Below are 24,640 nucleotides of genomic sequence, written 5' to 3'. Positions count from 1 at the left end.
CTCATCCCCATATTTGTTTTTGTTTTTCTGCTATTTTGCACACCAGTATTTCTACTTACACATCCTCATCTGCACATCTATCACTCCAGTGTTAATTACTAAATTGTAATTACTTCGCCACTATTGGCCTATTTATTGCCTTACCTCCTTACTTCATTTGCACACACAGTATACAGCTTTTTCTATTGTGTTATTGACTGTACGTTTGTTTATCCCATGTGTAACTCTGTCATGTTGTTTTTGTCGCACTGCTTTGCTTTATCTTGGCCAGGTCTCAGTTGTTAATGAGAACTTGTTCTCAAATGGCCTACCTAGTTAAATAAAGGTGAAATAAATCAAATAAAAAATAAAAAGATAGTGATACAACTTCAACCATAAGGTCTATACTGGTACCTACCATCGTCCATGATGGCTATGGTGATGCCTCTCCCGGTGTAGCCCAGTCCCCAAGCCTCCGCCACATTGAGGTCCAGTCCGGGGGTCCCATCAGCCTGGCCCGTGTTGATCTAATCAGTCACACAAACAATATGGAGACAGGCCGTGACGCAGGACACCCAGCCCAGCGGCCATTAGATAATTAGTCAACATGGAGGAAGATAGGAGTAAGGAAGGGGGAGGAAGAGATGAGGTGTGGAGGATGGGAGGGGGGGAGTAAATGTCACAGATATGGCACTTAGCTGGGATCCTACTGCGGAGCGTTTAATCTGACAAGTGGAACAAAGGAAGGCACGTTGGCCCTGGCGGAAAGGAAAGTCACGCTTGCCAGTCTGGGGTAAACACTGGGGGAGGAGGCTGACATAAACAGGGAGATGAGATGGTGTGGGCAATATTGACTGGCCTAATGAGAAGACTTCATCTCCATAGGAGAAGCAGCAGTGAATATGTCTGTGATCAGTGGTCAGTGAGTAAACAAGTATAACGGACGCTGATGACAACTCACCAGATACCACTGTTTGCTGAATAGGGGGTCGGTAATTTTGACATCAATTTCGTTGATGCTTCTGTAGCCTCGCTTCTGTCGGCCGAAGCCCTCCTGGTCCAACACATTCTTTACCTGAGAAAGGAAATGCAAATATTACACCATGAGCCCTTTATATTCAGAGTAATCTGAATCAATATAGTCAAAATGTATCATTACAATGTACTTCAGGTGTATATGGTGACTATACAAGAAACACACTCATAAACACTTTACCTATAAGTAATTTGCATAACTGTGCAAAGTGTACATTGGAGGGAACTACTTTTAATTTGTTTGAACTGAACATCCATTCAAAGGGAATATTAGCTGACATATGAAATTGTTTGAGATGGTCATACTATAGATTATTTAGCTATATGATCTTGAATTTTAGGGCCCCTTTAGGTATCAAAAGTTTGGACAAAAATACTCATTCAAGGGCTTTGCTTTATTTTCTACAAAATTCTACATTCTAAAATAATATTGAAGACATCACAACGATGAAATAACACATATGGAATCATTGAGGAAACAAATCACTGTTAAACAAATCAAAATATATTTTAGATTTTCGAATCTTTAAAGTATCCACCCTTTGCCTTGATGACAGCTTTGCACACTCTTGGCATTATCTCAACCAGCTTCACCTGGAATGCTTTTCCAATAGTCTTGAAGGAGATCCCACATATGTTGAGCAGTTGTTGGCTGCTTTTCCTTCACTCTGCAGTCCAACTAATCATAAACCATCTCAATTGGGTTGAGGTCGGGTGATTGTGGAGGCCAGGTCATCTGATGCAGCAATCCATCACTCTCCTTCTTGAACAAATAGCCCCTACACAGCCTGGAGGAGTGTTGGGTAATTGTCCTGTTGAAAAACAAATGATAGTCCGACTAAGCGCAAACCAGATGGGATGGCGTATCGCTGCAGAATACTGTGGTAGCCATGCTGGTTAAGTGTGCCTTGAATTCTAAGTAAATGAATGGCAGTGTCACTAGCAAAGCAACACCACACCATCACACCTCCTCTTCCATGCTTCACGGTGGGAACCAGACATCACCTACTCTGCGTCTCACAAAGACAAAGCAATTGGAACCAAACATCTCAAATTTGTACTCATCAGACCAAATGACAGATTTGTCATGTTCATTGCTCATGGTTCTTGTTGCAAGCAAGTCTCTCCTTCTTTTTGGTGTCCTTTAGTAGTGGTTTCTTTGCAGCAATTCGATCATGAATGCCTGATTCATGCAGTCTCCTCAGAACAGCTGATGTTGAGATGTGTCTACTTGAACTCTGTTAAGCATTTATTTGGGCTCAATTTCTGAGGCAGGTAACTCTAATAAACCTATCCTCTGCAGCAGAGGTATCTCTGGGTCTTCCTTTCTTGTCGTGGTCCTCATGAGAGCCAGTTTCATCATAGCATTGATGGTTTTTGCAACTGCACTTGAAGAAACTATAAAAGTTCTTGAAATGTTCCAGATTGACTGACCTTCATGTCTTAAAAGTAATGATGGACTGTCGTTTCTCTTTGATTATTTGAGCTGTTCTTGCCATAATATGGACTTGGTCTTTTACCAAATAGGGCTATCTGATTTTCTCAAACGCATTAAGAAGGAAAGAAATTCCACAAATGAGCTTTTAACAAGGCCATCTGTTAATTGAAATGCATTCCAGGTGACTACCTCATGAAGCTGGTTGAGAGAATGCCAAGTGTGTGTAAAGCTGTCATCAAGGCAAAGGGTGGATACTTTGAAGAATCTCAAATATGAATTTGTTTAACACTTTTCTGGTTGCTACATGATTCCATATATGTTATTTCATAGTTTTAATGTCTTCACTATTATTCTACAATGCACAAAATAGTATAAAAAGAATCATCAAATCAAATATAGATTTTGGCCTTTACTATTAAAGCCCATAGAAAGCATTGAATAATACATTCATAAATTGCAAAAAAGGACAGTCAAAAAATACATCATAAGGAACAAGGTTTTGAAGTGCCTGTGCTAAATCCAAGAGATATACAGCATTTTTTTACACATATTTAATGAACCCCTTTTTGGGGGTAGGTACAAAACAAGCTTTATTTTTTTATTATGTAACATAGATTGACACACCGGTGCAGCAATCAACTCTAGGGGGTTAACATGATTTTTGAATGACTACCTCATCTCTGTACCCCACACATACAATTATCTGTAAACCACAATGACCAGGGAGGTTTTCCATTGCCTCGCAAAGAAGGGCACCTATTGGGAGACTAAAGAATATATATAAAAAATGTATAATAATAATAACCTGACATTGAATATCCCTTTGAGCAAGACAAAGTTAATAAATAGACTTTGGAATGCTGTATCAGTGCACACCCGTTTCTACAAAGATGCAGGTGTCCTTCCTAACTCAGTTGCCGGAGAGGAGGAAACCACTCAAGGATTTCACAATGAGGCCAATGGTGACTGTAAAACAGCTACAGAGTTTATTTTATTTTTTATTTTACCTTTATTTTACTAGGCAAGTCAGTTAAGAACAAATTCTTATTTTCAATGACGGCCTAGGAACAGTGGGTTAAGGAACAGTGGCTGTGATAAGAGAAAACTGAGGATAGATCAATAACATTGTAGTTACTCCACAATGCTAACGTAAATGACAGAGTGAAAAGAAGGTAGCCTGTATAGAATAAAAACTACATTTTTAAATGTATCCTGCAGTAAGGCACGAAAGTATAACTGCAAAGAATGTGGTAAAGAAATGAATGTTACAGCATGTCCTGAATACAAAGTGTTATATTTGGTGCAAATCCAACACAACACATCACTGAGTACCACTCTTCATATTTTCAAGCATAGTGGTGGTTTTATCATGTTATGGGTATGCTTATCTTCGGCGAGGACTAGGGAGGTTTTTAAGATAAAAAGAAATGGAATATATCTAAGCACAGGCAAAATCCTTGGAGTAAAACCTGGTTCAGTCTGCTTTCCAACAGACACTGGGAGACAAGTCCACCTTTCAGCAGGACAATACCCTAAAACACAAGGCCAAATATACACTGGAGTTGCTTACCAAGAAGACAGTGAATGTTCCTGAGTGGCCTAGTTAGAGTTTTGACTTAAATCGTTTTGAAAATCTATGGCAAGACTTGAAAATGGCCATCTAGCAATGATCAATAACCAACTTAACAGAGCTTGAAGAATTGGAATTGTTAAAAGAATAATGTGCAAATATTGTACAATCCAGGTCTGAAAAGCTCTTAGAGGCTTACCCATAAAGACTCACTGCTGTAACCACTACTAAAGGTGATCTGACATGTATTGATGTGAATACTTACTTAAATGAGATATTTCAGTATTTCATTTTCAATAGATTAGCAACATTTTCTAAAAACATGTTTTCACTGTCAGTTGTGGGATATATTTTTGTTTAATCCATTTTGATTTCAGGCTGTAACAGAACTAAGTGCGGAATAAGTCAAGGGGTATGAATACTTTCTGAAGGCACTGTACATTCATAACGCCCTACCCCGTCCACCTGTGTCTCTAGTGTAGGGATGGAGGGGGGCGTCACATAAATCAACAGGCTAATTCTATTTGCCTCAGTCTGAATCATCTGAATCATACATGCCATGCAGCTGGGTCCCTACTGTACCACACACACACACGCACGCACGCACACACACACACACACACACACACACACACACACACACACACACACACACACACACACACACACACACACACACACACACACACACACACACACACACACACACACACACACACACACACACACACACAGGGGAATTTGAAAAGGACTGTTTCAAAGGGTGCCCTAGCAGACAAAAGAACTCCCCAATTAGCCTGACAAAGTCCTTGTGTTTGTTCCCATCATCAAAGACACTTTGACTAAAGAGCTTATTTACTGCTGCAACAGGGACACTTTTGCAGAAACAGGATCAACAACAGAGGGTGTTTTTTGTCTCATGATTTCATAAAGATTTTCAATGGTGTTTCTAAAGGAGTGGTTTGTTAATATCTGGGTTATATGGTCTGATCTAATCAAGATAAACTAACTGTGGACACAAACGGTATTCAAGATGAAAGGGAGACATTAATGATCTAGTGAGGGGGCAGTGTGTTTCGCTAGAGGCAATGTAATTTAAGCCTATTAAGTATAAAAGCTGGAGTTGAATTCAAGTAGAATTGAAACAGTAACAAAAGGCCATCTCGCCTCTGTTTTGGTAAGAAGCTGAGGGATGGGCCTGGAGAAGTGTACCCACTCTAGTTCATAGACAGAGCAATGGATTCAATGACCGACCATCCATGGTATCAAAATGATAGTTTTATCCATGTTTTGAGGCTATACAGTCTTTGTTCAGATTTACATTGTTTACAAACATTGCATTAAAGCAAGCGTTGCGTTCTGATGGGTATGACAGTTGAACTAAGCTCATGAGGCATTTAGAAGTTATATTCTTCAAGAACCAATGGTATACTACATTAATTTATATGTCCAAAACTTGATGTAGCAACTAACGATTCTAGCTTTAAGTCCAAAAATCCCATTAGGAAATAATTCAACAGTCAAGCATAAAAAGCAGGTATCTCCACATTGGCAAATGTATTAAAATCTACATGCTTCGTCTATAATTTACTGTACAGCAAAATGCACAATATAATATAAAGCACAAGTTAATTAAATAGAGTCTGAAAATATCATAACCAATATTGCTTCATGAAATTGTGACCTGGCTGAATATTATATTAGACATCATCTAACGGATCAAAGCCTTGAATCCTCTCACTCTCCCTGTCATTCTCAGCGACTCTGAGGCAGTTAAACTAAGATAAAGGTATATAGTAATGAAAGATGACTCACACAGTGACCAGAGCCAAATCAAGTGCCTGTACAGTAATGCTTTATATTCTCTCTACAGCCTGGGCTACAGCCTCATTTTCAGACTGGAGTAGGACTCTCTATCTGGAAGTTATTAGGGAGAGTAAAAGACCTTGCTCTACTTGTCACTAGCTGCTCAAGGACACTAATTTAGTTGGAACTCCTTGCTCAGTATGACTGGTAAAGTACACTGTGCTGTCTTAAGATGAGCTCGATAAATGTACCTCTCTCCAGCTAATAGCTCATCCTCAGATGGAATTTACATTATTTTGCATAATGTCAAGGTAAGTTTCCATCAAGGCACTACTATTGAATTCCAAAATCTTTCAACTCCCTTTACAGATTTAAAAATATAACAACTTCAGCCAGTGGCTAAATTTGGCCAAATAGCAATTCAACCACAGCTAGGTTACTTATCACATTGATGTTAAGTTCATAATATTGAGTCAATATTTTATTTTCAACTGCATGCTTGTTGAATAGAGTCAGATATGCAATAAAAGAAAGTCCTTCCTGAGCTTACATGTGTAAACACACATGATGGAGAGCAGACTAGGCATTGTCCGATGTGTTTTACCACCGTAGATAAGGGATCCGCCGTTAAGCATGCTCTTTACAAGGCTAGAGGACACTTATTGTTGGCTTTAAAAGGGACCAAGCCCATGAAACACATCTCTTCTTTCACTGCCTAAGTACCTGCGACAGATATAGCAGTCAGTGCGGACCCCTGACGATCCTATGTTACAGATAGATGCGAGCAAAGCGTTTTGCATTTTGTCACAAAACAATTTTCAGACTCAGAGAATTGTGTTTTCTATCCTGTATACCTTTTCATTTTGCTAAACGGTCCAACATAGATGGAAAATGGACTAATGTGCACAGTATAGCCATTTAATGGAGCCACATAGCACATCTCAACCTGATGACGTAAAAGGGAAGGTAAAATAACCATCCATCTTCCTTCATCTCTCTCCCTTTCTCCTTCCATTGCCTATCTCCCTCCCTCCCTCCCTCTTCCTTCCTCCCTCCATAGCCCTCCATCCGTACCCTCCATTATATGACTAGCACTGGTGTTTCCCCTCGAGACAGCCCTCGACCCAGTGTCTCATGTCGCCCACTCACATCATCAGAAGGAGCCCGTGCACAATCACCCTCCCCGCGCTCTGCTCCCCACCTGCTCTCTGCCTGTTCCCTGTTCCTGCCTGCCAACTAGAAGCACCACCAAGCAAGGCTTCAAACGCCACCTCATTTCAAAGGGCTGAGCTGTCCTCCATCTTTCTCTATCTTTCTCTCCCTCCCTCTCTCTCTAAATCATCTCTATTTCAGAGCACCAAGATACAGCACATTTAGATGGATTAATTCCCTTCCAACATGGTACTGTCTTAACAACAAAGTGGATTTTTAGATGTAATGGCAACATTTAGATTTCCACCTAAATAGATATACCCAAAAGTAACTGCTATTCATGTGTAATTACATGATTCCGACATGCCAAAACATGGTATAGGTGGAAAGAACACATCTGGGAGATTATGAGGAAATTATCAGACAATAGGTAGGCGTTACATAGTTCAGAATACACAAGATCAAGCACACACAAAATAACTGTTTTTGTTTTGTTGAAAGTAATCTTTCATTGACAAGCTGTAAGTGAATTACTGATCTCCAGAACTGGAAACACATCAGATGGCTTCCACAACATGTGAATAACATCTGAAAAAAATTAGATTGATAGACCTAACAACTAGAAATGGGAAGATGTTTTAGTAAGTGGTGTCATGTGTAGTCACGGGACTATTCCAGCTATCCCTAAACCTCTCCAAAGTGGCATATTAAATTATCCCCATACTGTTTATTACTTTTCTGCTCTTTTGCACACCAGTATCTCTACCTGTACATGACCATCTGATCATTTATCACTCCAGTGTTGATCTGCAAAATTTTAATTATTCGCCTACCTACTCGTGCCTTTTGCACACAATGTATATAGATTCTCTTTTTTCTACTGTGTTATTGACTTGTTAATTGTTTACTCCATGTGTAACTCTGTGTTGTCTGTTCACACTGCTATGCTTTATCTTGGCCAGGTCGCAGTTGCAAATGTGAACTTGTTCTCAACTAGCCTACCTGGTTAAATAAAGGTGAAATAAATCAAATAAAAAAAGAGTTAAGGAAAAGCAGCCAACAACTACTCAGCATAATTGGGAACTCCTTCAAGACTGTTGGAAAAGAATTCCAGGTGAAGCTGGTTGGGAGAATGCCAAGAGTGTTCAAAGCTTTCATCAAGGCGAAGGGTGGATACTTTTAAGAATCTCAAATATAAAATATATTTTGATTTGTTCAACATTTTTTTGGTTACTACCTGATTCCATATGCGTTATTTCATAGTTTTGATGTTTTCACTATTATTCTACAATGTAGAAAATAGTAAAAAAAAAAAAATCCCTTGAATGAGTGTGTTTCCAAACTTTTGAATGGTACTGTATGTATATACTGTATTCTAATCTACTGTACATCGACATTGCTCGATCTAATGTTTATATCTTTCTTAATTCCATTCTTTTTTTTTCCTTTATGTTTGTGTGTATTGTTGTGAATCATTTTTAGATACTACTTTACTGTTAAATACTACTGCACTGTTGGAGCTAGGAAAACAAGCATTTCGCTACACATCTGCTAAATATATGTATGTGACCAATACAATTTGATTTGATTTGATGTATGCTTCACCATACAAACCGGAATGTAGGTAGCAGCCATTTTGAAATGAGGTCATCGGCTCGGCCTGCTCTTATACATTCATATACAGTATAGTAAGTCATACCAAAGATTTTAAGGCACAAATCAATAGCCAAGATACTCTGCTTTCCCCAGACACCCTGCTTTTGCAGATCATTCTCATACCAGACTGAATTTAATTTTTAAAAATCAAATAGGGTCCTTTACATTTAAGAGGATAAACTACAAAGTTAGAGCACATTTTATATTCATGGTCAGAAATGTAGCCCTATGGATTATAACTCAAAGGTCATGTTCCCCAGGTGGAACAAATGAGAGGTTTATACCAAGACATGAATGAATAGGGAAGTGGGATAAGGTCAAAATGAAGACACAAGCAGACATGTGTCACAGATCTGTCTGTAGTTGGCTTGAGGAAGGAGTAGCCCTTAACCACAGATCTAGGTTAACATTGTCCTACCCCCAATCCTAATCGTTTCTATTAGAGGGATGGAAAAATATCTGATCCTATATCAGTGGTTAGGGAAAACTCAGAGATAACAGAGCTGTGTGTATAAACCAACCTCCACTTTTTACCCGAGGACATAAACAGAATCTAATCAATACTCTACTTCAGTCAATAGGGCCACTAGACAATCTGGTGGTTTTCTAAGGAACCTGTAAGATCATGATGACTCCTTATGTCGTCGTAAATGTATTTTAAAAGGCTCATAAATTCAACAAAATTGCACCTTCTTAGGTATCCATGTTTTATAATTCAGAATAATAACTAGAACCTAGAAGAATTTTATGTGGTCTTCCCTAGCACAAGAGTGGCAAAAAGGAAAGTTATAGAAAATTGCTTTCAAAGTAATCGAAGGGGATTCTATCTGGGTCATCCTCCATAATACAACCCATTGTCCTAGGAGAAACACTCAAAGCACAACAGGAGAACAAGCTAGTAATACTTTAAAAGAGACAGAGGCAGCAACAATGTGCAGCTAACCTCTCCCACCATTTCAGAACCACAGAAAGCTGAAAATATGAGCATGTTGAGCAGAGAGCATCCCAGATGTAGAGCTTACGGGGTTTACACTATATTTCCGCCCTGCGGGAATCTAATTAACATCACATATAAAATAAAATCACATATACATCTGTCAGTTTAACCTCTATAGGATCGGTGTGTCCCCCATGGGACGGTTAAGCTAACGTAGGCGAATGTGATTAGTATGAGGTTGTAAGTATCATGAACATTTCCCAGGACATAGCCATATCTGATATGGGCAGAAAGATTCAATTCTTAATTTAACTGCACTGTCCAATTTACAGTAGCTATTACAGTGAAATAATACCATACAATTGTTTGAGTAGAGTGCACAATTATGAACTTGAAAATGTATTAATAAACCAATTATGTACATTTGAGCAATCTTGATACAACATTTTGAAAAAATATGCAATGGTTCATTGGATCAGTCTAAAACTTTGCACATATACTGCTGCCATCTAGTGGACAAAATAATACAATATGGCCATTCTCTTGCATTTCAAAGATGATGGTACAACAACAACAAAAACGCATGTTTATTTCTTTGTATTATCTTTTACCAGATTCAATGTGTTATATTCTCCTACATAAATGTCACATTTCCACAAACTTCAAAGTGTTTCCTTTCAAATGGTGTCAATAATATGCATATCCTTGCTTCAGGTCCTGAGCTACAGGCAGTTAGATTTGGTTGTCATTTTAGGTGGGGAAAAAAATAGGGGGAAAAATGGGGGGATCCTTGTGAGGTTGCACTTCTGCATCTGGGGTGAAAGATGACAGAGCTAGAGTGGTGTTTGTCAGACCATAAGACTATTATGGAAAGATGAGACTACCTACGACCCCCACAAGTGTCCGAAGCTGCTTGGTTTGTTTCTCAAGCAATCCCGGAAGTCTTGCGAGGTTGCGCCTCTGGGTTTAGAAACTCTGTGGTTAGATTTGGGTCATCTTCAACAAAATTGCTTTCACCCATAAAAATTTCATGTGATATAAAGATGGAAAATTGTCATTCTATCTTCCTGATAAAATCATCCCATTCATGAAGAAGTATTGATATTCTGCTCTTCTTTTACATTTCTGAATGAAATCTGAAGTAGTTTTGAGATCATTACCATATGCTTGGCATAACCTACTTTTGGTGCCTATTTTCTGTAGGCATTATACAGTATATCCAAGTCAGTAAACAGAAGTGCATTATGTTTAAGTGTTATATTTAATTTAAAGAACTGAATTAATACTTTCCTTGTGGCACGGGCTGGATGGAATAATGCTGTGTAGCATTCTGAAGTGATTATGTAGGCTACTATAAGAAATCACATGGACTTCAGCACTAAACATACAAGTGGCATGACTAACATCAGTTTTAATCATAGCTTGTTACAGCCCAAGCCTCTCCTAATCATCATATTCATACTGCAAAAGAATGAGTGATTTAAAAAAAATAACACTGTATGCAAAGACAAGATAATAACTTTGATAGATAAACTTGTTAGGGGCTAGTATGTCCCTTGAGGAGCCAGCCTCAAATTGTAATAATTTTTTCGGGGTGGCGTTGGAACTAGGCCCGTTTCCATGGGAACCTGGGTGTCTGTGTGTGTGCGTGTGTGTTGTGCGTGTGTGTGCATGTGTGCGTGTGTGTGTGTGCGCGTGTGTGTGTTTTACTTACCCTGTGGTCTTTCTCCAGACGCTGTCTGTGCCGAAGGCTGCGTTTGCTCCTCCTCTGAGGGGTGTCCTGGGGGTAGAAGTGAAAAAGGCCCTCTCCAAAGGGAAGCTGGAAAAGAGAGAGAATAATTGCGTGAGACAAGGAAAGAAAGAGAGAGGGAAGGATTGGGTGAGAAAGTGTTGGAGAGAGAAGGAAGGTAGAGAGTGGGAGAAGAAAGAGATGAAGTTAGGGAAAGAAAAATGGGGGAATGAGAGAGAGCGGTTGATGGAGGCACAGAGAATGATGGAGGAAGGAGACAGGTGAGAGAGGAAAGATTAAGCAATGGACCGAAATATATATATAGAAAGTAATGGAGTGAATGGCAGAATGGCAGAATGGAAAGAGGGGGAGAGAGAGAAAGAGAGAGAGAGAGCATCACTCCATTCTGTGGAATCACAGAGTCTATTTTAAGAAAGTGTGCACTGCTGGAATGAACTACCATAAATCACAGAGAGACAAAAATGAGATGCATGGTACGAGCAGTGCCTAAGGCTCCCTAGTAAGATTAAAGACCTCCATACGCTGTAATAAAGGCTGGGATGCAGGTCACAGTTTTCAATGAAACACAGTCTAATGTGCCTGTCTGATCTATGTGAATCAGTATGTTTATGCAGCTATGGTAATGTATGGTTACCAGGGTCCACTGCACTCAGCCATCGTACAATACAGTAAGACTTGCAGTAAATAGCCGATGTGAGAGGATGTTCAAGAGTAAATCCTGGCTTCCCTTTTCACAGGTTGTTATGTACAGTAAATGCTGGTGTGTCACTGCACAGATATTGTTTAATGGTGTGTGTGCTATGGAGACAAACATAGCTGGATATTACATAATCTAGAGAAGGTGTATGTGTGAAGCAGTGAAAGAGTGGATGGAGGGGGATAGCCTACTGTATGGAAGTGTCTACCAGGAGAAAGACTAGCAAGCAGACACTTTCAGAAACCAGTTAGAGATTCTGCCATTAAACCTCAGTCAAAAACAACACACATTCAGTATCTAATCATCCCTGTCAAACTACACATCAAATCTTCAGTAGCCAAGAGGGACATGCCATTATTTTGAATGCCGAAGTGAGAATTTTAATTCACAAAACCACAGTAACCTCGATTTTTATGCTTCGCCTCAATGCCTTGCTCCCCAGCCAATTGCACCCACGGTCTTATTCTGACATCTGACAAGGCAGTTCAATCAGGGGGATCATTTTTCCTGTTGAGACATCAATTGCTGCTTAAGGTGTTTGATGTGTGATGACAGGGCCTGCATTCACTGGGCTGTTTAAAAGCATTGGGCCAGTAACCGAAAGGTTGCTGGTTTGAATCCCTGAGCCAACTAGGTGAAAAATGTGCCCTTGTGCAAGGCACTTAACCCTAATTGCTCCTGTAAGTCGCTCTGGATAAGAGTGTCTGCTAAATTACTAAAATGATAAGTATAAACTGCCATGTCTGAAGACAAAGTATTCTGCTGGTTTCTGATCAAATTGTTTTCTACATTGAGAATTCAGTGAATTGATTTATGATAAAGTGTATGAAGAGTATACAGACTTTAGAAACGGACTCTTATTTAGATCATCTTGCTGACCCGGACAATGATCGGTCTAAATGTATGGAACAAACACATAAATGCAGTGTAGGCGTACTTGACACCTTGGCATGTAATTCCAAAACAAAGCACCAGTGCACAAGCAATTGAATATGTGTGTGCAATATACGCTCAATGAATGGGCTCAAGGATAAGAACTTACTCAGGCTTTCACATAGCAAGCGAAAGGATCTTCTGAGGTCACACGTTATTTGGATAGTCCGGACTTTCCATACGTAGATACTCTACAAACTATATTTTGATAAGCAACTGCTTGCTAAGATTACAGTTAGGGTTAGGTTTAGAATAAGGTTAAAGACTAAGGTTCGGGTTAGGGTAAGGGTTAAGTTTAGGGTCAGGATGAGGGTTACGGTTAGGGTTAGTAGATAGTTAGTTGAAATGTTACTGATGGTCTGTAGAGCATCTACAGATGGTTTCTCTGATGACTGCCTTGCCTGGTTCACCAACTACTTTGCAGACAGAGTGCAGTGTGTCAAATCGGAGGGCATGCTGTCCGGTCCTCTGGCAGTCTCTATGGGGGTGCCACAGGGTTCAATTCTCGGGCCGACTCTTTTCTCTGTATATATCAATGATGTTGCTCTTGCTGCAGGCAATTCCCTGATCCACCTCTACGCAGACGACACCATTCTATATACTTCCGGCCCGTCCTTGGACACTGTGCTATCTAACCTCCAAACAAGCTTCAATGCTATACAACTCTCCTTCCGTGGCCTCCAACTGCTCTTAAACGCTAGTAAAACCAAATGTATGCTTTTCAACCGTTCGCTGCCTGCACCTACATGCCTGACTAGTATCACCACCCTGGATGGTTCCGACCTTGAATATGTGGACATCTATAAGTACCTAGGTGTCTGGCTTGACTGTAAACTCTCCTTCCAGACTCATATTTACATTTACATTTAAGTCATTTAGCAGACGCTCTTATCCAGAGCGACTTACAAATTGGTGAATTCACCTTCTGACATCCAGTGGAACAGCCACTTACATATCAAACATCTCCAATCGAAAATCAAATCCAGAATCAGCTTTCTATTCCGCAACAAAGCCTCCTTCACTCATGCCGCCAAACTTACCCTAGTAAAACTGACTATCCTACCGATCCTCGACTTCGGCGACGTCATCTACAAAATAGCTTCCAACACTCTACTCAGCAAACTGGATGCAGTTTATCACAGTGCCATCCGTTTTGTCACTAAAGCACTTTATACCACCCACCACTGAGACTTGTATGCTCTAGTCGGCTGGCCCTCGCTCCATATTCGTCGCCAGACCCACTGGTTCCAGGTCATCTACAAGTCCATGCTAGGTAAAGCTCCGCCTTATCTCAGTTCCCTGGTCACGATGGCAACACCCACCCGTAGCACGCGCTCCAGCAGGTGTATCTCACTGATCATCCCTAAAGCCAACACCTCATTTGGCCGCCTTTCGTTCCAGTTTTCTGCTGCCTGTGACTGGAACGAATTACAGAAATCGCTGAAGTTGGAGACTTTTATCTCCCTCACCAACTTCAAACATCTGCTATCTGAGCAGCTAACCGATCGCTGCAGCTTTACATAGTCTTATCGGTAAATAGCCCAACCAATTATGCAGTGCCTTGCGAAAGTATTCGGCCCCCTTGAACTTTGCGACCTTTTGCCACATTTCAGGCTTCAAACATAAAGATATAAAACTGTATTTTTTGTGAAGAATCAACAACAAGTGGGACACAATCATGAAGTGGAACGACATTTATTGGATATTTCAAACTTTTTTAACAAATCAAAAACTGAAAAATTGGGCGTGCAAAATTATTCAGCCCCCTTAAGTTAATACTTTGTAGCGCAACCTTTTGCTGCGATTACAGCTGAAGTCGCTTGGGGTATGTCTCTATCAGTTTTGCACAGCGAGAGACTGAAATTTTTTCCCATTCCTCCTTACAAAATAGCTCGAGCTCAGTGAGGTTGGATGGAGAGCATTTGTGAACAGCAGCTTTCAGTTCTTTCCACAGATTCTCGATTGGATTCAGGTCTGGACTTTGATTTGGCCATTCTAACACCTGGATATGTTTATTTTTGAACCATTCCATTGTAGATTTTGCTTTATGTTTTGGAACATTGTCTTGTTGGAAGACAAATCTCCGTCCCAGTCTCAGGTCTTTTGCAGACTCCATCAGGTTTTCTTCCAGAATGGTCCTGTATTTGGCTCCATCCATCTTCCCATCAATTTTAACCATCTTCCCTGTCCCTGCTGAAGAAAAGCAGGCCCAAACCATGATGCTGCCACCACCATGTTTGACAGTGGGGATGGTGTGGTCAGGGTGATGAGCTGTGTTGCTTTTACGCCAAACATAACGTTTTGCATCGTTGCCAAAAAGTTCAATTTTGGTTTCATCTGACCAGAGCACCTTCTTCCACATGTTTGGTGTGTCTCCCAGGTGGCTTGTGGCAAACTTTAAACAACACTTTTTATGGATATCTTTAAGAAATGGCTTTCTTCTTGCCACTCTTCCATAAAGGCCAGATTTGTGCAATATACGACTGATTGTTGTCCTATGGACAGAGTCTCCCACCTCAGCTGTAGATCTCTGCAGTTCATCCAGAGTGATCATGGGCCTCTTGGCTGCATCTCTGATCAGTCTTCTCCTTGTATGAGCTGAAAGTTTAGAGGGACGGCCAGGTCTTGGTAGATTTGCAGTGGTCTGATAATCCTTCCATTTCAATATTATCGCTTGCACAGTGCTCCTTGGGATGTTTAAAGCTTGGGAAATCTTTTTGTATCCAAATCCGGCTTTAAACTTCTTCACAACAGTATCTCGGACCTGCCTGGTGTGTTCCTTGTTCTTCATGATGCTCTCTGCGCTTTTAACGGACCTCTGAGACTATCACAGTGCAGGTGCATTTATACGGAGACTTGATTACACACAGGTGGATTGTATTTATCATCATTAGTCATTTAGGACAACATTGGATCATTCAGAGATCCTCACTGAACTTCTGGAGAGAGTTTGCTGCACTGAAAGTAAAGGGGCTGAATAATTTTGCACGCCCAATTTTTCAGTTTTTGATTTGTTAAAAAAGTTTGAAATATCCAATAAATGTCGTTCCACTTCATGATTGTGTCCCACTTGTTGTTGATTCTTCACAAAAAAATACAGTTTTATATCTTTATGTTTGAAGCCTGAAATGTGGTAAAAGGTCGCAAAGTTCAAGGGGGCCGAATACTTTCGCAAGGCACTGTACCTACCTCATCTCCATACTGTTTTTATTTATTTACTTTTCTGCTATTTTGCACATCAATATCTCTACCTGTACATGACCATCTGATCATTTATCACTCCAGTGTTAATCTGCAAAATTGTAATTATTTGACTACCACCTCATGCCTTTTGCACTTATTGACTTGTTTATTGTTTACTCAATGTGTAACTCTGTGTTGTCTGTTCACACTGCTATGCTTTATCTTGGCCAGGTCGCAGTTGCAAATGAGAACTTGTTCTCAACTAGCCTACCTGGTTAAATAAAGGTGAAATAAATAAAAAAAATTAAAATGGACTATCCCAAAAAAGTGTTACATATTCTGTTAGCAGGTGTGCATGTGTGAGAACATAGTGACCTCATCAGAATCCTTATGTTTATTCCTTGGATAATATCCGTATGTTTATTCAACCCTGAAGAAGGCACTTTGTGCCGATACGTTGGTTAGGTGTACCCATTCAATTGTTGAGAGCATATTCAGAGCGTGAAACTTTATTTCTTTCTTTTTATAGTTACCCTCCGTTAGTCAGTAACTCTACAACATTTTTTGGGTGTGTGTCAGCTCAGGAAGCCTAGAGTGTTGGGCCCATAACCAAAAGGTTGCTGGTTAGAATCCCGGAGCCAAAAAGGTGGATAAATCTGACTGTCTGACCTTGAACAAGGCAGTTAACCTCCAACAACTGATCCCTGGGTGCCGATGACGTTGATTAAGGCAGCACCCCGCACCTCTCTGATTCAGATGGGGTGATCTAAATGAGGAAGACACACATGCCGTCCCTGGGAGGGACACGTCACTTCAATGGGTTGAGTCACTGATGTGATCTTCCTGTCTGGGTTGGCGCCCCCCCCTGGGTTGTGCCGTGGCGGAGATCTTTGTGGGCTATACTCGGCCGTGTCTCAGGATGGTAAGTTGGGGGTTGAAGATATTCCTCTAGTGGTGTGGGGGCTGTGCTTTGGCAAAGTGGGTGGGTTATATCCTTCCTGTTTGGCCCTGTCTCGGGGTATCATCGGATGGGGCCACAGTGTCTCCTGACCCCTCCTGTCTCAGCCTCCAGTTTTTATGCTGCAGTAGTTTATGTGTCCGGGGGCATGGGTCAGTTTGTTCTATCTGGAGTACTTCTCCTGTCTTATCCGGTGTCTTGTGTAAATTTAAGTATGCTCTCTCTAATTATCTCTTTCTCTCGGAGGATCTGAGCCCTAGGACCATGCCTCAGGACTACCTGGCATGATGACTCCTTGCTGTCCCCAGTCCACCTGGCCGTGCTGCTGCTCCAGTTTCAACTGTTCTGCCTGCGGCTATGGAATCCTGACCTGTTCACCGGACGTGCTACCTGTCCCAGACCTGCTGTTTTCAACTCTCTAGAGACAGCAGGAGTGGTAGAGATACTCTTAATGATCGGCTATGAAAAGCCAACTGACATTTACTCCTGGGGTGCTGACTTGCTGCACCCTCGACAACTACTGTGATTATTATTATTTGACCATGCTGGTCATTTATGAACATTTGAACATCTTGGCCATGTTCTGTTATAATCTCCACCCGGCACAGCCAGAAGAGGACTGGCCACCCCTCATAGCCTGGTTCCTCTCTAGGTTTCTTCCTAGGTTTTGGCCTTTTTAGGGAGTTTTTCCTAGCCACTGTGCTTCTACACCTGCATTGCTTGCTGTTTGGGGTTTTAGTCTGGGTTTCTGTAGAGCACGTTGAGATTTCAGCTGATGTACGAAGGGCTATATAAATAAATTTGATTTGATGTTGATTTGATTTCAGTTAAATGAATTCAGTTATGCAACTGACCTGTAGCACCCTCTACAACCACTGTGATTATTATTATTTGACCCTGTTGGCCATCTATGAACGTTTGAACATCTTGGCCCTGTACTGTTATAATCTCCACCCGGAACAGCCAGAAGAGGACTGGTCACCCCTCAGAGCCCGGTTCCTCTCTAGGTTTCTCCCTCGGTTCCTGCCTTTCTATGGGTTTTGTCCTAGCCACTGTGCTTCTACATCTGCATTGCTTGCTGTTTGGGGTTTTAGGCTGGGTTTCTGTATAGCACTTTGTGACATCAGCTGATGTAAAAAGTGCTTTATAAATACATTTGATTGATTGATCGATTGATTACAGTGTTTGACAGATACCTATATTTATGAACTGACAACAAGTATATTTTTAGGCTGAGGCTACAGGTCATCAACTAACTAAATTAGTTTTCAATGATGTCTTGAGTGGGCAGAGTCCTAAAGGATGATCCCAGTGGAACGAACTGATGTTAGGCTGCTATTAGCCTGCCCTAATTCACATAATCTATTCAGGCAACATTTATCATTTCCAAAATTACTGGGGACCAAGAAATGTACTGGCAATATGGTGCCAGTTTTGGAACAAATGTAACTGATTGACAGTTTCAGTGATAGCATTCGAAGAAAATGTTAGATTACAGCAGCAATTTAGGCTCAAGACATATTTATGTATCGAATATGAAGATTAGGCGACATAAACCGATATATTATGTAACCAAATAAATGATCGAGATCAACTTAATTGACGGTCGTCTGAAAAACAAAACAAATAGGCCTAGGTCTAATTCAAATAATATGCTATAAATTAAAACATGTAACTGAAGTCAAAACAAATATGTATGTTTCTAAAATAATAGCCCAAATAATATGTATAATATTCTAGGCCATTTAGAAAAGAAAAATAACAAAAATAATATTATTTTCTTCAAATGGAGTTTAGCGACAAAAACTGGGCATGTTCATCAATGAAAATCGAATTAGCCTACATAATCCTAATTTTCTGCACATAATAGCCTAACGTTACGATTTACCTTCCGGGAGCTTTGAAACCCGTGCTCCGTTGCAAGTTGGTGCGCTTCATCGTGTGCGCCTTCATGCAATTGAACCAAGAGATGATTTGTAAATATCCCTTCCTCCGTGGCTTGTGTTGCAAGAACCAGCGAGTTTAGTAATATCAATCCAACTGCTGTCCCATATCTGAGAGATCCGAGCATCATGTCTGGCATGTATCAGGGTGCCTGTCTGAGTGAATTCTTCGGGCGGGATGCTCTGAAGAGATGTCTGAATCAGACCTTTTGGGGATACATCTCCTCGGCTGCTGAGGGCTAGTGGAAGTTGGACCGTCCTTCGGGTTTTAGCGTCTCTTTGCTGTGTGGGCGATGCTACGAGACCAGTCGACGGGTGGTTGTGTTTCAGACCAAACCTGCATCCTCAGCTCTCTCTCCTTCTTCATCTATCATTTATCAGCTCCTCCGTTCAGGTCCTCTCCGCGTGACGTTCCACCAATCGGCGCCGGCGGGTGTGTCTCCCTCTTCTCTTCCCCTCTCTCAGCTCTAGCGAGTCTTAGTGGAGAGGAGTAGGACACTTCCAGGACACCGGAGAATTCCTTCTCTGGTCAGATTTGGTGGTGAATACCTAAGTAGGAAAAGTCTGGTAGGAAATCCCTGAATAGAAACACCTACAGCAACTAGTTCTACATGGTCCTCCTTAAATAACTTTGTGAATGATTCCTTGCTTTATTAGACCCCTGGTGTGCAGAAAATTATACCAGTGTCCAAGTACAGTGCCAGGCATAAACATTTGCTGCATCTTAGTCATTTAGCAGACGCTCTTATCCAGAGCGACTTACAGCTGCAATTTCAGATAAGTGCCTTGCTCAAGGGCACATCGACAATGTTTATCCTAGTTGGCACTGGGATTTGCATCAGTGACATTTCGGTTACAATCCCAACACTCTTAACTGCCAGGCTACTATCCCAACACTCTTAACTGCTAGGCTACTATCCCAACACTCTTAACTGCTAGGCTACTATCACAACACTCTTAACTGCTAGGCTACTATCCCAACACTCTTAACTGCTAGGCTACTATCCCAACACTCTTAACTGCTAGGCTACTATCCCAACACTCTTAACTGCTAGGCTACTATCCCAACACTCTTAACTGCTAGGCTACTATCCCACACTCTTAACTGCTAGGCCAACCCATATAGATTTTGTAGCCTTGGTTATAAAAAAGGTAGTGCCTCAATTATTTGTCTTATGCACAAGTATGTAGACTGTAGCCTATACTTGAATGGACAACATATTTTACTGCAATATGGTGAAGGGCTGTGGTCTCTATGTGAGCAGCTGGTTCTTAGAAACAGGGAAACAAGGCAGCTTCTCCTGCAGCTGAGCACCAGAGAGGGAGGAATGAAAATGGTGGAGCAGAGGAGAGAAGACCGTAATGAGAGGCAAAAGGATACAACAGCAAAAAATAGGATCAAATTTGTTTTTATGAAATACATAGCCCATCTGGTATCAAAGTTCTTTGTAGATATCAGTGCAAGTACTTGTGGAGGAGATTTGTGAATGTGTGTTTGGGATTGGGCTCCCAGATACAGACTGATGATATTTCCCTTTCTCTCTGCTTGCTGTGTGATGGGTCCCAGGCTATATCTTCTGCTGTGTGATATGAACCACAACTGGTCATTCAGCTCTCTAAAGTGGGCATTGATTCTAGGTCCGGACCCAAAACAAACCAGGGTACAGGTATTAGAGTCCATAACACAATACCATGTAGACAATTCATTGCAATGACAAGATGATGTGAATCATATAAAACCAGCCATGAAAATGTGGTTGTTTTCATTACATGTCATTGAAAGGACGCTTGTCGGTCGATAGAGCATATCAGGTCTTTGATTCTTTATAGCCAAGAGCAGACAAAATGGTGCTCCTTTGGCCTTGCATTGGAATCAACAAGAGAATGGAGACAATGTAAGGAGCTTGCAACATCACAACAAACAGACAAAGCAATCTTTTCACCATATCTTGCACATTATTCCAGAGCTGTGTTGTACACGACATGCCGTAGATCAGCGACATCCCACACTGCTTTATAATTGGCCACATCTTGCAATGTGACTGCCCATGGAAAAGTCGATTTTCTCAAAGAGAGAGCATTATCTGCTGAGCATGTTTGGGGATATTTGAAGTTGAGCGCACGCCGAATGGCGATTGGTTTTCATGCTCTGCAAGCTTACTCGATGATTACTTCTCTCATTACAATTCGCAGACACAATCTTAAATAAGGACAAGCCAAAATGTGTGTCATGATTCTCAATTGAATGATTCCGTGATATCTGTAGCAGTATTTCTCTCAGGTACAGTGACCTCATCCCAAAGGTGTAGGCTATCTGAGAATCAATACAGAGGAAACCAGACATGTGTCATCTTGGACTGCTATAATCTTATTTCTTTGACTTCTATTACATCATCACACAGGTGTTCTATCGATCACCTAAAGTAAAGCTGTGGCAATTACAGTAGATACCATTAAAAAGCAACATATCACATAAAGGTTGGCATGATGGATCATGAAAAGGAATACCTATGCAGTATTGTCCTAGACAGGGACTGGCCTGATATCATCATAGGGAAAGAACTAGATCCTACTAATTTTTTTATTTTATGTATATATATATATATATATATATATATATATATATATATATATATATATATATATATATATATACAGTATAGGATCTTCTCCGTTAATCAGTGTTTCCATCATCCCTACAGACTCCCTCCCACACACCTGCCTTTTTACATTGGTGAGACAATGATTTATTTAGCCAGACAAGATAAGCCTCCTGTCACGACTTCCGCCGAAGTCGGTCCCTCTCCTAGTTTGGGAGGCGTTTGACGTCACCGGCCTTCTAGCCATCAGCTGATCCACCTTTCATTTTCCATTGGTTTTGTCTTGTCTTCACTCACACCTGGTTTCAATCCCATCAATTACATGTTGTGTATTTAACCCTCTGTTCCCCCCATGTCCTTGTCCGGAATTTTTTCTTGTAGTGCTTGTGTACGTTATGCTGGTAGATACCGGGTTTTGTTTGACCCATTCATTGATTGTTCTGTTTACGGTGGTTTTTATGTTTATTAAATGACACCGTTGTAAATCAGTTTTTGCTCTCCTGCGCCTGACTTCTCTGCGGCCAGTACGCACTCCGTTACACCTCCTTACTTCTTCCTGCGGCAAACCCCCCCCTACTTGGTTTCCTCATTGATTGATGCTCACTTCCATTTTGATTGGCACGTCCTCTGGTACTTTTGGTCACACACTAGGCACACCAGGCAGCTGCAAGCCAGTGTTGACAAACCTGCCAGGGAGAATACAGTACATTCTGTTTTGTAGGTCTGAAATAGCAACTCTTTGACTCTTTTGTCTCACAAAATGTCAGTCTATTTCTCATTAAAAGACTGAATCGATGAATGAAATCCCTTAATCCTTTCATTAAAAAAGCTATTTGATTATAATGACAACAATACAGTGTTCAATTAACGTTGCGTGGGGGTGTTCATTCATGTCTAATCAAGGTGAAGATAAGACGTCATCCCCATGGATGCAAAGCCTCAATCACATAACACATGACAGCCTAGTTCTCTCATCTTTCTCAAATCCTCTCTCATGCCACCTCTAGAAATACATTTGTTTCTGAGGATGACGTCCGTATACCATGACCTCTTCTCTAGGTAGGACAAATGGCTTTCTCTTACTGTGTGTGATGGTTACATATACTACAATGGCTTGATTCAATCCATTGCGATAAAAAGCGCTGAACTACAGCGCGATAGAAATGTAAAGGCAATGTTCCTGGCTTCCCACGTCAGCGGAGAATGCGTTCACGGTAAACGTTGGATATTTTGGCTCAACCGTTACATTTCAATCGCACTATAATACTGAACTTCAGCTCTACGGATTGAATCGGGCCCTAAGTCTCAAAAGGCTAAAGTTTTTCAGAGACCAGCTGACCTGGGGGGCTAATGCAGCCTTCCCCAGAGAACTCAGTCCTGTGAATAAACTCACCACCTCAAAGAGACGTTTTATGCATACTGAAGCATGCATAAAACATGCCAACGATGTCGTCATAGAGAAGATAATGCAGAACATATAATGCTATCTAATGACTGAGTCATCAACTTTTACCGTTCCATTAGAGAGCATTGTATGAACATTGCAAGGTTATAACCCTAGCCTATTAACTGGGTGTAGCCTCAACACGGCCCAAGTCATTCCAAAAAGATCATTCAACTTGTATGAGGTCATTGAAATGCATGGCATCCCTCAGAACAACACTTCAGATGCTAGCTCTGGGGCATGGCTGTATTTGGTGGAGCTGTATGTGTGCATGTGTGTGTGCGTGCGCGTGTGTGTGTTTGTACGTGCGTCTGTGGTGTGTGTGGGGGGGGAAGTCTCACCCTGGCAATCCTGGCCTTCGATCGTAAGGAAGAGCACTGCCCCAGACCTGCACCATACACACACACACACACACACACACACACACACACACCGTAAACACACTACACACACACACACCGTAAACACACTACACACACACCAAAACCCCTGCTGTTGTTTTCAAGACTGGAACCCTCCAGGTTTGACCTTTCAGACAGACTATAGATCGATTTAAAAGGGTCAATCTGTAATTGGTACACACAGTCATTTTTTTAAAGGAGCAATCTACAATTGGTACACACATTTTTTTACTTTTAAATGAATGATATTGTTACAGTCATAGGTTACACGTGTTCATGTCTGCTATCTGTGTACTGTATCCTATCTGGGAGAGTTGTTCTCCGACTGAATGAAGGTGAAATTATGCTCGCATGGCAGTGCATGATGGTGGATAATGTCCCTTTGTGCTAGAGTAACAGCACCTGCCTGTAGAAGTGAGGTTATATAAAAAACCATAGATTTGTGTTAGTATACTACATTGTCGTGTGATATTGCACCTCCTGTGAGTATTAGTTGTCATCTAAATGGGATGCTATCTCTAGATGACATAACGCTCTAGTAAAACCATAACAATATAACCCCACTGACTCGTGAAAAAAACTTTAAAATGCCTCCATTCAATTGCCGTAACCCATCAGCACACAAAATATGAGCTTTACTCCATTGTTTGTTAACAATGCAATTGAAAACAAACCATATATAGCCTCAAAACACAGTTGAAAATATATTTTTTTTCATGGATGGTCAGTCCTCAAATATTTAGCTTTGTCTATGAATTTGACATTTCTCCAGTTCCATCACTCAGTGTTTAAGCAATATACTAGTGGGTTGGCCAATTGTTTGAACTGCAGACTGCCACTTCTTTAAATATATATACACATATTTATTTCACCTTTATTTAAACAGGTAGGCCAGTTCAGAACAAGTTCACATTTACAGCTGCGTCCTGGCCATTATAAAGCAAAGCAGTGCGACAAAAACAACAACACAGTTACACATGAGATAAACAAAAAACACAATAGGTAAATCTGTATACAGTGTGTGCAAATGAAGTAAGGAGGTAAGTCAATAAATAGGCCAATAGTGGCGAAGTAATTACAATTTAGCAATTTACATTGGAGTGATATATGTGCAGATGAGGATGTGCAAGTAGAAATACTGGTGTGCAAAAGAGCAGA

The 24,640-nt window shown here is 40.9% G+C and overlaps 1 protein-coding gene across 2 annotated transcripts in view; it reads right to left on the bottom strand.

Moving 5' to 3' along the window:
* Nucleotides 1-19,415, bottom strand: part of pcsk2 (proprotein convertase subtilisin/kexin type 2) — an 82,922-nt gene extending 63,507 nt beyond the window's left edge. Inside the window, exons 1-4 of one of the 2 annotated variants that reach the window (XM_064932476.1) lie at nucleotides 18,983-19,415; nucleotides 11,288-11,392; nucleotides 941-1,054; nucleotides 398-506 (exon numbers count right to left, since the gene is read on the bottom strand). In XM_064932476.1, coding sequence (XP_064788548.1) covers nucleotides 398-506; nucleotides 941-1,054; nucleotides 11,288-11,392; nucleotides 18,983-19,177 — 523 coding nt within the window. In that variant the 5' untranslated portion in view covers nucleotides 19,178-19,415. The remainder of the gene's footprint in view (nucleotides 1-397; nucleotides 507-940; nucleotides 1,055-11,287; nucleotides 11,393-18,982) is intronic. The other variant, XM_064932477.1, reaches the window with a different exon arrangement.
* Between the last annotated feature and the right edge of the window lie 5,225 nt (nucleotides 19,416-24,640).

The sequence above is a fragment of the Oncorhynchus masou genome, chromosome 23 (genome assembly GCF_036934945.1).
Source record: "Oncorhynchus masou masou isolate Uvic2021 chromosome 23, UVic_Omas_1.1, whole genome shotgun sequence".
NCBI classification, from domain to species: Eukaryota; Metazoa; Chordata; class Actinopteri; order Salmoniformes; family Salmonidae; genus Oncorhynchus; species Oncorhynchus masou.
Note: the sequence above shows the minus strand (reverse complement) of the source record. Positions and strands in the feature narration are given on the sequence as shown.